General features: G+C 35.2%; 1 protein-coding gene across 35 annotated transcripts in view; it reads right to left on the reverse strand.

Moving 5' to 3' along the window:
• Positions 1–14,351, reverse strand: part of PLEKHA5 (pleckstrin homology domain containing A5) — a 192,828-nt gene that overhangs the window by 19,754 nt on the left and 158,723 nt on the right. For 20 of the 35 annotated variants that reach the window (XM_043965267.1, XM_043965263.1, XM_043965262.1 and 17 more), the window contains 6 exons: positions 9,896–9,997; positions 8,742–8,853; positions 8,453–8,499; positions 7,379–7,567; positions 6,404–6,521; positions 2,738–2,856 (listed from right to left, as the gene is read on the reverse strand). In XM_043965267.1, coding sequence (XP_043821202.1) covers positions 2,738–2,856; positions 6,404–6,521; positions 7,379–7,567; positions 8,453–8,499; positions 8,742–8,853; positions 9,896–9,997 — 687 coding nt within the window. Of the gene's footprint in view, positions 1–2,737; positions 2,857–6,403; positions 6,522–7,378; positions 7,568–8,452; positions 8,500–8,741; positions 8,854–9,895; positions 9,998–14,351 lie in introns of those variants that run through there. The other 15 variants (XM_043965281.1, XM_043965276.1, XM_043965294.1 and 12 more) reach the window with 3 other exon arrangements.

Here is a 14,351-nt window from a genome sequence, read left to right on the forward strand (position 1 = left end):
CTTTCAATGATTTTTATAACTTGAAAGAACTTAACAGAAGCTACAACTCCAACGGAAGGTTGAGAGGTACAACTCCAACAGAACCTATCTTTATCTATAGGTAAAATCTACAGATGATGTAAAAACTGGGAGGGACCAATAACATGAAGGATAACAGTCAACATACAAACAAGCTTAAAAAAGTTAGAACAATGGGCTGAATCAAAAACAAATATTTAAGAATTACCTTCACAAATACAAGATGGAAGAGGTGTGGCTAGACAGCAATTTGTATGAAAAATATCTAGAGACTTTTAGTAGAATGCAAGATCTATATGAATGGTGTGGCATGGCAGTTAAAAAACTCTCATGTGGTCTTTTATTACATTAAGAGACAGACTCTGTCCAGTAAACAGGAAGTAAAAGCTACGTTGTTCTCTTTCCTGGTAAAAACATATCTGGAGTGTTGTACACAGATATGAAGACCATGTTAAGAAGGACATTTATTAGTTGGAATGCTTCCAGAGATAGTGAGGGGATCAGAGACCACAGCAAATGAGGCTGAATGTTTAGTTTGGAAAAGAGGAGACTGATAAAATTATAGCTCTTTAAGTCTCTCTAGGGCTGTGATGTAGAAGAGGAATTATGACTTGTTTTGTTTATCTTATTAGAGTACAGAACTTGGATCAAGCAAAGGAAATGTTTTCACTTTAGGACTGATGTAAAAATCATTACTATTTATATGCCCAAAGGGCGATAAAGCTATGCATACCCTTTGACCCAGCAATCCCACTTTTAGGTCTTTTGCCCAAAGAAATCATGGAAGGGGGAAAGGGACCCACATGTACAAAAATATTTATAGCTGCTCTTTACGTGGTAGCAAGGAATTGGAAGTTGAGGGGGTGCCCATCAATTGGGGAATGGCTGGACAAGTTGTGGTATATGAATACAATGGAATACTATTGTGCTGTAAGAAATGATGAGCAGGAAGAGTTCAGAGAAACCTGGAGGGTCTTACGTGAGCTGATGATGAGTGAGATGAGCAGAACCAGAAGAACATTGTACACAGTATCATCAACATTGTGTGTTGACCTACTGTGATGGACTATATTCTTCTCACCAATGCAATGGTACAGAAGAGTTCCAGGGAACTCATGATAGAAGAGGATCTCCAAATCCAAGAAAAAAAAAAGAAAGAAAGAACTGTGGAGTATAGATGCTGATTGAACCATATTATTTCTTTTGTTTTGGGTGCTGTTGGTTTTTTTTTTCTTTCTATTTTGAGGTTTTGCATCACTGCTCTGATTCTTTCTCTTGTAACAGGATTAATGCAGAAATAGGATTAATGTTATTATGTGTATATATGTGTGTGTGTATATATCTATATCTATATGTATATGTATAGAGATATATAGATATAACCTATATCAGATTACCTGCTGTCTAGGGGAGGGGGGAGGGAGGGGTGGGAGGGAGAAAAATCTGAAATTGTAAAGCATGTATAAACAAAAGTTGAGAACTAAAAAAATAAATAAATTAAATTAAATAAAAAAAAATCATTACTATTTAAAAAGTATAATAGACTGCTTCAGGGGATTCCCTATCACTTCAAGTCTTCCAGTGAAGTATGGATAAGGACTTGGTGGGTATTCTATACAAGGGATTCTTGGTCAGGGTCAGGTTGACTAGAGGGCCTCTAAGGTTCCTTCCAATTCTCCTAGTCTGTGATTCTGTAAATTGAGGGTGACTTTCCTCCTTATGACAACACTTTTGGAAGCAAAAATTGAAAAAGATTTAGATAAAGGAAATCATACTATAAACCTACATTATACATACCCAAACATGATTATATAAACACACACACCACCAATTTTATATATATCTCTCTCACCAATATTAGAATCTATTTTAAAAAGGCAATTTAGATAAAATTTTAAATCTCTAGTTTTGCAATAGTTCTTGATTAGAACTCAAATAACTGAAACAAAGTGTTTTACAATCATGTATGTTTTTACATAACAAAACAATACCTGAGGTATTAGAACACTTGGTCTGAGGGAAGGTTTTGCCACTGGCTTTTTGTTTGTTTGTTTTGTTTTGGTGGGGCAATGAGGGTTAAGTGATTTGCCCAGGGTCACACAGCTAGTAAGTGTCAAGTGTCTGAGGCCAAATTTGAACTCAGTACACACTGGCTTTTACCAGGTTCTTTTGGCGCCTGTAGGGGCCCTGAGGAGTTTAGTTTGGTATTATCAAATTGTGGGACTCCTCGGATTCATCAGCATATCCATCAGTTCAGAGGGATTCCAAGGTGGGTCCTAATCTACTCTGCCATCCCTAGGCCTTGGGGTTTTTCTTTCCATCAATTTATTCTGCAGACCTTTAAAATGGTCAGTATTTAGGGTGAACTTCTAAGAATGGCTATAGGAAAAAGTTATTTTACCTTAGAGTAACCCTAATTAGTCATGCAAGTCTCTGGGAGGTCTAAATTGGCTTCTGGATAAAGGCTGGGGTATATGGTAGCAATTAGATACTGGGATATACTGAGAGGCTCACATTCCCTTGAATGGATTATGGATTGACTAGAATTCAGAATTACCTATGGGGATCCTTTTTTAAAAACTAAGAATGATATGCTTTATCTTGGTTATATATGAAAAAATTTCTCCATGAAACTAGAGAAACAGAAACTTAATTTTGTATGAGAAAGCTAAAGATTACTATTTGTGAATTTTTTTTCTGTTAATTGTCTTTTAAATACCGTTCTCATATCAATCATCTTCTTAGTTTTCCTTAAGGTTACGTAAGAGGCTATTGTTGAAGATTCAGGCGTTGGTGATTTGGTTCTGGGAGGTACAACTCCAACAGGAAAATGTGAACCTAAAAAAAAACAACCAAATAGCAGCAATTCCTACAGAGCAACTATCATAAAAGTTGACATTTTTCTTTGTAACATTAGAATTTCTTTTCATTTTAAAGTAGTCAATGCTAGATCTGGCTGAAAAAAGCCAAGAAAAATGCAGCAGCAGTACACTATTTTATCTGTTTCATTAGCCAATAATATTGATATAATTTAAGGCTCAATTAAAAGCAGATTTGTGGTTACAATAATGGGAGGCATAAAAAAAATCTGATGCCTTATTTCTTTGTATTAAAACGCTAAAATTAGGATTTTTAATGTAAAGATATCTGTAGTCACTGCATTTTTAAAAAAGCAGATAGCACCTGCCATCATTACTATTTTTCATTTAGAAAAACATCAATTACATAATAATAGCATTAATTAATATTTACATATACCTATTAAATTTTTTAAAGTGCTTTCTCAAATATATATTATCTTTTAAAAAAATCTCTAAAGCAGACTAAGTAGTACACTACTCAATGTTTATATATGGAATTTGTAACACAAAGGGGTTGTGACTTTCTTTAGGTCACAGCTAATCTGATGACACAATCTGTCTGGAATTTGGGAGAGAGAGAAAACAGATCTTGAGGAGCTAAGTGATTTCCCTGAGTGCTCTGAAGCCCACTACTTAAATGAAATCTACTAATGGACTAAAATAAACCTGGATTAAGTTCACTCTCTTTGCAGCCTATATCTTGGATAAGCAGAATACATAGTCTTAGACTCTCCACAAGCCTAGGGTCATGGGGCTACTTCATGGAGAATCCCAACTAATCTTTACAATCATCAACCTCAAATTGTTACTAAATTACTTTCTTCTGACTGCTGTTTTTAGAGTTAAAAAAATTTGAAATTGTAGAGGAAAAATGTATAACCTATGTTCTGGTGAAAAATAGGGATTAATTAAATACCAATTATTACAAAGGAAACCACTTATACAGTCACCAAAATATTAAAACAACAAAATCATAGACTGAAACCTGTGAATCTCTGGACCCCCGTTTAAGAAACTCATATGATCTAAAGAGGAGGTGTCAAACTCAGGGCAGCAATACTTACAAGGGTGGCAAACCAGCTTAAAATGTAATTGGAAAATGTTTAAATCATTATTTTCATCTATCTATCTATCTATCTATCTATCTATCTATCTATCTATCTATCTATCTATCTATCTATCTATCTATCTATCTATCTATCTATCTATCTATCTATCTATCTATGAGGGTTAAGTAACTTGCTCAGGGTCACACAGCTAGTAAGTGTCAAGTACCTGAGGCAGGCTTTGAACTGAGGTCCTCCTGAATCCAGGGCCAGTGCTTTATTCACACTGTGCCACTTAGCTGTTCCCTAAATTATTATTATTTTTTAAAAATATAGTACAACATAGATAATGTTAATTTGTAGGTTTTATAAGCCAATATGCTGCCTTCAGGGATCTGTTTCTATTTGAGTTTGACACTACTGATTTACAGGAAAGTCTCTAGCATATTGGTATTTTTAAGGACCCAGAGACAAGAGTCACAGAGGATGTGTAGTTATGGATGGATGGGTTGTAATCTGCATTACCCATGTCAATGAAATCACAAATCCAATCAGAATCAGAATAAGTCTATAGTATAAGAATAGTCTATAGTATAGATAAGTTTGCTGTACAAAAACTCTGATAATGTTTATTGAATAGGCAACAAATAGTTGATTTTAAATTCTTTATGTTAAATCTTGCAATTTTAAATGGGACTATGTTTATTCAAAAACTAATCCCACTGAAAGTTATGTAGCAGCTCAAATTTTGTACTTAATTTAGTACCTTCATTGGTCTTATGTAATTATTTTAAAAATGTAAATAAATACACACAAAGACTAAGAAGTTTTCGGCATCTATTTTGCTTGTAAATAGATTGAATTGGAAACGGGAAGAATGATGACATACCTTTTTCTTTCTTTTCTTAAAGTTAAGGAAACCTCACAGTATTTGAGTTAAATCAACTTTATATAAAGTCACTTATGTAATAATTTTAAAAATTGGGAAACCAAATGAGTGGTGTTTAGTATTACATACACCTCAGGATAGAATATTGACGGTTGAGGAGTCAGAAACAAGAATGGAATGGGTCTTTTGATGTCCTCCCTAATTAGTGGTACTTTCTTTTACTCCTCATTACATCAATATAATTATCTCTTGGGGCATCTAGATGGTGCAGTGGTAAAGCACCGGCTCTGGATTCAGGAGTACCTGAGTTCAAATCTGGTCTCAGACACTTGACACTTACTAGCTGTGTGACCCTGGGCAAGTCACTTAACCCTCATTGCCCTGCAAAAAAACAAAAACAAAAACAAAAAATATATAATTATCTCTTCTTCAGGCTCCATCCACTAAACAGACTTAACACTTACCTTAATGGGAAATGGTTTACTTATTTGCACCAAGTTTAAAGATTCCTTGTGTGCAACAGGGTCATAAACTCCCAGAGGACTGAAGCTATGTCTCTGTATTCATGTTTCCTAAACAACCAGCACAATGCAATGGAGAGAAAGAAACAATGCTTTTTTGGGGTGTTGGGGACTAATTGAGGATTAGGGACTATATTTGGATAGAATATACTTTCAACTAAAATTCTCTCTCACAAACTATAACTTGTAAGATGAAGCTACCTATTATGTAAAAATGGTAGATATCCATATTAGATTATTTTCCAAGCATTATTCTTTCTTTCTTTCGCTTCCTTCTTCTTCTTCTTTTTTTTTTTTTTGCGCAGGGCAATGATGCTTAAGTGACTTGCGCAGGGTCACATAGCTAAGCAAGCGTCAAGTGTCTGAGGCCAGATTTAAACTTGGGTTCTCTTGAATCCAGGGCTGATGCTTTATCGGAACCTAGCTGCCCCTATTCTTTCATTTTTAAACCACACATCTACCACATGATAGGAAAAACTCCACAGAAATATTAAAAGACATAATTCTAGAGAAAAAAGAAGAAAACTGAGGCAGTCATTTTAACATTTCAGAAAGAGATTGCTTGGGAATTTCAAATATGCCACCTTATTTTCTCAATTATCTATTTCATTGTTCTTGCTAGACATATTCTTTTTTCTTTTTGGCAGGGCAATGAGGGTTGAGTGACTTGCCCAGGGTCACACAGCTAGTTAAGTGTCAAGTGTCCGAGGCTGGATTTGTATTCAGGTCCTCCTGAATCCAAGGCAGTGCTTTACCCACTGCACCACCTAGCTGTCCCCTCTCTAGACATATTCTTAAAAACAGTTTCCAGAATTGAACTTAAAGACCTGGAGATGCTAATAAAAATGTGAATAAATGTTTGATGCAAGAGGATGGAAAAATACTTTAAATAACTTCTGAAACTAGTGTGATTAAATCCTGTGTGTTAAAATTTTAAAGATTAGTCTTTTCAGCTTTAAACTATGAAAGACAAAAACTAATAACATAAGTGATATAAGGATTAATAAGGAAATTTCCATTAGTACCAAAGATTACATGGACATTACTAAATAAAAGTTAAAAGCTGACCTTTAGTTACAGAATCTATATCTGAAACAGGTTCAGACTTTTCTTCTCCATTAGATTCATCAACTTCTGCTACAGTTGTTAATTCTGGTTCACTCTTGTAAAGTCTATAATCAGGACCCTTTAAAGTAAGGGGGAAAAATGTAGATTAAAAAATAACAAAATTTTTCCTAAGTGTTGTTAATTTACAAAATCTCAAGTTAAATTTGGTAAATGAGGTTGCTAAACCCCCATGCCCCATCAGAAATTTTAAAGAACTGTTTCAGACAAAGTACTTTTGAGAATCCATATGTAAAATGAAGGAAAACAAAAAGATTAAAATTTACATCCGCCAAGCCTTTTGTTTTGAAATTAAAATAAATATTTTTCTTTCCATCATGACCCCCAGACTATCTGGCCTAACAGATATTGTAATAAATGACTGAAATACATTAAATTATGTTATCCATTTTAGAAGGTAGTCTGATGCTATATCCCAGAAAAGTCCTAAATTTCAAATTCCCATATAACTAAAACTTCTTTGATTTGTTTTGCCCCTCACTGGTTCATATTCCTTTCCTTCTTTCACTGATCCTTTCTCCTTGCTTATCAAGTCTTACTTCTACAGCTTGAATATCCAAATCTTGACCTTCTTAATCATGTTGGCAGTAATTCTATTTCCCACCCTTTATTTTCTGGCCTGAGGACAGATAATATTAGCAGGCATGATATCCCTGTGTTCCACATTAGCCTTTTAAAAATATGGTCTCTTCATGATACATAACATAACATTAAATAACACTTTTCTATACTGAAAAAATTTTAAGTACATAAATATGAAAAAACAAAAATGTGAAAATGGTAACAATGCAAAGCAACAAAAAGTACTACCCAAAAAAGGAGATTACAACACAAAACAATTCTTCAACGGCAAAAGAAAATGATTACAAAAAAAATCAAAAAGATATGTATAATTCTGTGGCAATTCTAGCCACTTACACAGTGAGAGCCATTTCTTGGATATCCTTGAACTTGATAAATCTTCTTTTCTTCAGGCAGATGTACTGGGCCCCTGCTATAACAGAGCAAGGAGCTGCTATCACTGGGCAGAGGGGGGATTATGGGAGGCTGCTCTGTAAAGTCATAGGACCAAGGAAGTGGAGGACGAGGTGGGACTACTTCCTCTTCCTAAAGATTGTAGAATAGTCACCTTATTTAGATGAGCATATTTGTGTTAAGAGTATCTAACAAACTTTTCAACAGCAGATTAGCTTTAAAAATGTATACTTTGTCTCATCAACTTTAGATAATGAAAGGGACACTGTCAAAATCACATATAAAGAAATAAAACAAAATGATCATATTTGCTAAGCCAAATTGAATTTGAAACACAGAGGTTAGCATTTTTCATATTTTCATTTCATTTTAAATTCTATTATAAATCCAAAAGAACATTGTCTATGTGTTGCTATTTAGGTATAAAAATAGCAGGAAGAAGTTTTAGTTTTAAAACTCTGTAAAATGTTGTATTCACATTTAGATTTTAAAAGGAAATGGTAACTAAGCATTTTCCCCACATTGGGATAAAACTTGGAAGCTTTTAAAATTACGTTGACAGTATCTCTTTATAGTTTTTTTAAAAAAATGTTATGCATAAAACACAACTAAATCTTGCTCTACAAAAACTTCCTAAAACAAAGATAAGTGCTTATCCATACAAGCGTGAAATTCAGTACATTTAGATGACCAAGAAGTAAAATCCTACCTTTCAAGTTCAGTTCTGAAATGCATGAAACAACCCAGATTCAATTTTTCCAGGTAAGGATTGGGGGAGTGGGAAGGGGAATCATTAGATGGTACAAATAAGAAATCATCAATGTAACTTTAAACATTACTCTTTTAATGCCCATTGTAATTTCAAGATTAACACAACAACCTTAGTGGAACATACTTAGAACTATTTAAAAATTCCCTTTGTTAAAGCATGGAAAACATCTGATTTCTTTTTACTTATTTTTTAAGCTTAGAAATACAACAATTTGCATTTAGAAATTAAAACAGTAAAAATCTTACCTCGTTTTTGTACTTAACTGCTGAAAAAGCCTTTGATCCTAAGATACCTATAAAAATAATTTTTAAAAATGACAATGCATCACTATTAAAACCAATTACAAAATCTTTTTGAATCTAGAGGAAAAACAAAATAATGTCATACTACCCATTTACTTACTTACATTTAGTCATATTTGTGCTTCTAATGACCTGGCAACTAAGTTAATGAAACGCAATTACACGTTTCATTTGTTTTAGAAGTAACTGTGGTCAAATGTCAGCTAATAAAAGATAAAAGAAGTCTCTTTACCAGCCTCTGTGGTGCCTCGCTGCTGTTTATGTTTACTCAAACCTTCCATGACATCTTGAATTCTCCAAAGTTCTTTCTGAATCTGTGCACGCTGAATGCCTGCTGACTCCGTCTATTAAAAATGATATTATTTATTAATTTATATGTAGGAAACTTGAAATTAAAGTATTAATAGATACTGATGATTACTAGAGATGAATTAAAATTTTATAAGACTTAATTCTGTTACCTCTCCCAAAAATTTCAAGAGAGCCAATACAGTGATGGTCAGATTGCCAAAAAGTAGTGTAGAGTGACCAAGTATTTCAGCTATCTCTGGTGGATAATCTATGGCATTACTTACATGGCACTGAGCTATGAATTCTACATGCTATCTTTTATGATGACAGGAAGGCACACTAGGGGATGAAAATGAGCAAAGAAACATTATACTAGAAGAAAAAAAACAAAATTAAAAACTAAATCTTTAAAAAAATGCCAATATGAGGCTAGCTTTTAAAGTTCTAAACATGATAAGGCATGCAACAGAGGAAAAACACTCTAAAGAAATCCAACAATTCAATAACCATTTTATTTTGGGGGGGCATGCAGTGGGGGTTAAGTGACTTGCCCAGGGTCACACAGCTAGTAAGTGTCAAGTGTCTGAGGCCGGATTTGAACTCAGGTCCTTCTGAATCCAGGGCCAGTGCTTTAAGCCTTTTAAAATGGTTATGGGGGGGCAGCTAGGTGGCACAGTGGATAAAGCACTGGCCCTGGATTCAGAAGGACCTGAGTTCAAATCCAGCCTCAGACACTTGACACTTACTAGCTGTGTGACCCTGGGCAAGTCACTTAACCCCCATTGCCCTGCACCCCGCCCCCCAAAAAAGGCGCAGAACTGGGAAAAGAAAGTAAAAAAGAAATAGTATCTTCCCTCAAGGAGCTTACATTCTAGGGATAATATATAACATGTAGACAAATCCATTTCAAGATAGATGAGTCTTAATAAATGGTGGCGATTGCTAAGTGGGGTGTTGAAGGGAATCAGGAATAGTCTTGAGAAGGAGGATGTATGTGACTTCTTGATCTTTTATCAATGTAACAACCTGAAGCCGTTTGATATTAAAGTATAACCAGAAGGCTGAAAAGAATTTGAGAAGATTAAAATTTTGTACCTGAACTTCACCAAGTCGATCCAATTGTTCTTGCATCTGGTTCCTTGTAATTGTTACATCATATTCTAATTTGTCATATTCTCGCCATGCTCTTTCTAGTTCCTGAAAACATGATAATCAGCACTTATTACTTTAATAGGGAAATTAATTTTCTTATGATGTTGCCTCTAAGTATAAAGATGTGTTGAACTTTTCTTATAGATCTCACAGGATATTATGGTATTAACTGGGCAAAATTTGTTGCTGTTCAGTCATTTCAATTGTGTCCAACTCTGTGTGACCCCCTCTGGGGTTTTCTTGGTAAAGATACTAGAGTGGTTTGTCATTTCTTTCTCCAGCTCATTTTACATTATGAGGCAAGCAGGGTTAAGTGACTTGACCATGGTCACACAGCTAGTAAGTGTCTGAAGCCAAATTTGAACTTCACCCTAGGCTCTCAAGTTCCTTAAGAACTATCAACATGATGATAGGTATGATAGCGAAAGATAATAATTAAAAGATAAAAAAACAGAAGAGTGGGGGCAGCTAGGTAGTGCAGTGGATAGAGCACTGACCCTGGATTCAGGAGGACCTGAGTTCAAATCCAGTCTCAGACACTTAACACTTACTAGCTGTGTGACCCTAGGCAAGTCACTTAACCCTAACCTCACCAAAAAAAACCCCCAAAAAAACAGAAGAGTGGAAGTAGAAGATAAGGGCAGGTTTTAAGAAGGCATAAACATGATAACATTATCTTTGATGTCGGTCTTTGACAATCAAATAAGTTCACTAAGATGACTCCAAAATCTGTACTTTTAGCCCTTATCTTCTTCCTGAGTTCCAGTCCTTCAATATTAATGGCTGCTGGATAAATCACCTGGATGTCTCATAGTAATTTCAAACTCAAACTCATTTTTTCCACTATATCCACCTTCTCTCTAGTTTCCCCTTTTCAACTGAGGGTATTATTTCCACATACCAATTAGTTGTCAAATCTTGTTCATTCTATTATCACATCATAGTCTCATATACATTCTATGTACATAGTCTCTATTGTAGTTAATGCCCAAATTATTTTAATAGCTTCCTTATTGATCTCCTAGCTTCCAGACTCTCTCCTCTGTCAGTCAGTCAATAAGTATTTATTTATTAAGTGTTCTCTAAGTGCCAGGCAAGGTGCTAAATGCTGGGAGTTAAAAAAAAAAAAAGGGCAAAAAGACCATTCCGGCCCTGGAGGAGTTTACACTCTAAAGTGGGGAGACAAAACAAAAGAAATCTGGAAGGTTGGGAGAGGTAGGGAGAAAGTTTCCCAAGGAGGGTGGTGCAGCTTGGAGAACAATGAAGCTAGGATTGGTTGGGGGTTCTGGGAAGAACCTCAATCAGGAGAAGGCCTCTTAGCTAGAGGGTACTTCAAGTATGAGAAGTAGTCTAGTGGAAGAGAGAACTTCCAGGGTGAAGAGATTTCTATGGCACGGTGGAAAAAATCCAGTGAAAATAAGTCAAGAGCATCTTGGGGAGGTAAAACATTATTCCTAAGGCACAAGCATGACCATTCCACCCCTACTCAAATCTCCAGGACTCCCTGTTGCCTTTAGATAAAATGAAAACTCCTCAACTTAGCATTTAAAACCCCTCATAATTTGGCTCCAGATAATCTGGCTTACCTTGTTGTTTCCTGTACATAATATCTCATGTTCCAGTTGTGCACTTTTAATTTTGCAAATTAAAAGTGTTTAAACCTCATTTCTAAAATATATAGAGAACTGAATCAAATATATAACAATACAAGTCATTTCCCAATTGAGAAATGGTCAAAGGATATGAACAGGTAGTTTTCAGATGACAAAATTAAAACTATCTACAGCCATATGAAAAAATGTTCTCAATCACTCCTGGGGGGACCAATTTTTAAGCAGAGCCCCAGGCCAGTGTGCACCGAGGCATAAAAACCTCAAATAACAATTAATTCTTTACACTACTGATTAGAGAATTGCAAATTAAAACTACTCTGAAGTATCACCTCACACCTATCCAATTGGCTAATATGACAAAAATGGAAAATGATAAATGTTGGAGAGATGTGGGAGAATTGGAACACTGATGCAATGTTGGTGGAGCTGTGAACTGATCCAACCATTCTGGAGAGCAATTTGGAACCATGCCCACAGAGCTTTAAAACTGCATACCCTTTGACCCAGCAATACCACTACTAGGTCTATATCCCAAAGAGATCATTAAAAAAAAAGAAAAGGACCCACATGTACAAAAATATTTATAGCTGTTCTTTTTGTTGTAGCAAAGAATTGGAAATTGAGGGGATGCCCATCGACTGAGGAATGGCTAAACAAGTTGTGGCCTATGAATGTAATGGAATACTACTGTGCTATAAGAAATGATAAGCAGATGGATTTCAGAAAAAACCTGGAAAGACTTACATAAATTGATGCTGAGTGGGATGAGCAGAACCAAGAGAACATTGTACACAGTATCATTAACACTGTGTGATGATCAGCTGTGATAGACTTAACTCTTCTCAGCAATATAATAATTAAAGACAATGCCAAAAGAGTTATGGTGGAAAATGCCCTCCACATTCAGAAAAAGAACTATGGAATCTGAATGAAGATTGACACATATTATTTTTGCTTATGTTGTTTTTTTATTACTGTTCTTGTTTATTTTTTCTTGTGTGTTTTTTTATCTCCTTTTGTTCTGATTCTTCATTTACAACATGACTAATGTGGAAGTATGTTTAACATGATTGTAATGTGTAACCTATATCAGATTGCTTGCTAGCCTTGGGAGGGTGGGATAGAAATTTGGAACTCAAAAAAAAAAATCAAAAATAAAATAAATTTTTAAAAAAAGTGTCAAAGTTCACTTTGCCCTTCTACAAACTGTTCAAACTAATAAAAATAACTTCTCTTTTATTTGAAAAGGATATTTAGGGCAGCTAGGTGGCACAGTGGATAAAGTACCAGCTTTGGATTCAGGAGGACCTGAGTTCAAATCCAGCCTCAGACACTTGACACCTACTAGTTGTGTGACCCTGGGCAAGTTACTTAACCCTCATTGACCCACCAAAAAAAGAAAAAAAAAAGAAAAGGATATTTATTTTTGCTAAAAGTAGATTTGGAAGATGACTTTTTCTAAATTTTCAGTATGTCATATTCTAACATTTTTGATAATTTTTTAAATTTATAGAAAAATATCTAATTATAAATGATAAATTTCTCTTTTTTTAGATTTAGAATGTCCTCCTGCCCATATATTTAAAAATGATTTTGTCATCATGGTATGGCAGTCTGACAATAATGTGACTAGATGAATGGAAATTGGAGATCGACTTGGTCAGTGAATTCTATCAACTTGCAATTTGTTCTTAATTTGAGAAAAATTTTACATAGTTTCCTGAAACATAGATTCTTTCCTTTTTAAAGTTTTTTTTTTTTGGGGGGCAGGGTCTGGTAATTTCAGCTGTCTGAAAATTTAAGTCTCACTGAGCATCTTTACCTCATCACTTCTGTCAGAAAGGAAGGAGGCTTCATCATTAACCTTCTGGACACATGGTGTATCCAATGGTTTATATTTATGAGACTTCCCTGAGCTTCCTTGAGTGGAGAACACAGATGGTGGAGATGGGGTTTGTCAAGGGAGGAGCAGATGAAGGACTTGGACAGTGTCTATCTGAACTTGTTAACTGCAGGGCTGACACTGGAAAGGGAGGACAATGAAGTGAGAGCAGGAGTAATGGCCTGAGAAATTACTGGAGGGGTTGAGGGACTCATTTTTGAAGTAGCTCTGAATTATCTGATGAAAAAATGTTGCAAGGCAACATATGATGATGATGATGATGATGATGATAACAACAACAACAATAATAATAGCAGCAGCAACTACAATAACCATTACTAGGTTCCAGGCATTGTACTAAGCGCTTTACAATTATAATCATATTTTGTCCTTATAACAACCCTGAGTTAAGTGTTATTATCATCCCCATTTAACAGATGAGGAAACTGAGGGGCAAACAGATTAAGTGACTTGTTCAAGGTTGCACAGCTAGTAAGTGTCTAAGGCTGCAGGTCTTTGCTCCATTTACTACGCCACTCTGCTAGGTGGATCCTGTTACTCCTCACCTTGTTCTTGATCCCTCTGCCTTTGTGTAACCAGTGTCAACATTCTGGATTGAACAATTATAAATCAACTGGTTTCCAACCAATAAAACCTACTACCTATGTTTTTGAACCCTTTGCCCCAGTAGAAACATTTTCATGTAAATGACCACATTTACACATAAATTTCCTTATCAGTGATAAGGATATTGGTAGGTCCCCTTCCTATTATTCCTGAAGTGAGAAGGAAACTAGGACTGGTTCCCAATTTCTATAAAAAGTTATAGAGCTGGGGGCAGCTAGGTGGCACAGTGGATAAAGCACTGGCCCTGGATTCAGGAGGACCTGAGTTTAAATCTAAC

The sequence above is a fragment of the Dromiciops gliroides genome, chromosome 5, assembly GCF_019393635.1.
Source record: "Dromiciops gliroides isolate mDroGli1 chromosome 5, mDroGli1.pri, whole genome shotgun sequence".
Taxonomy (NCBI): Eukaryota; Metazoa; Chordata; class Mammalia; order Microbiotheria; family Microbiotheriidae; genus Dromiciops; species Dromiciops gliroides.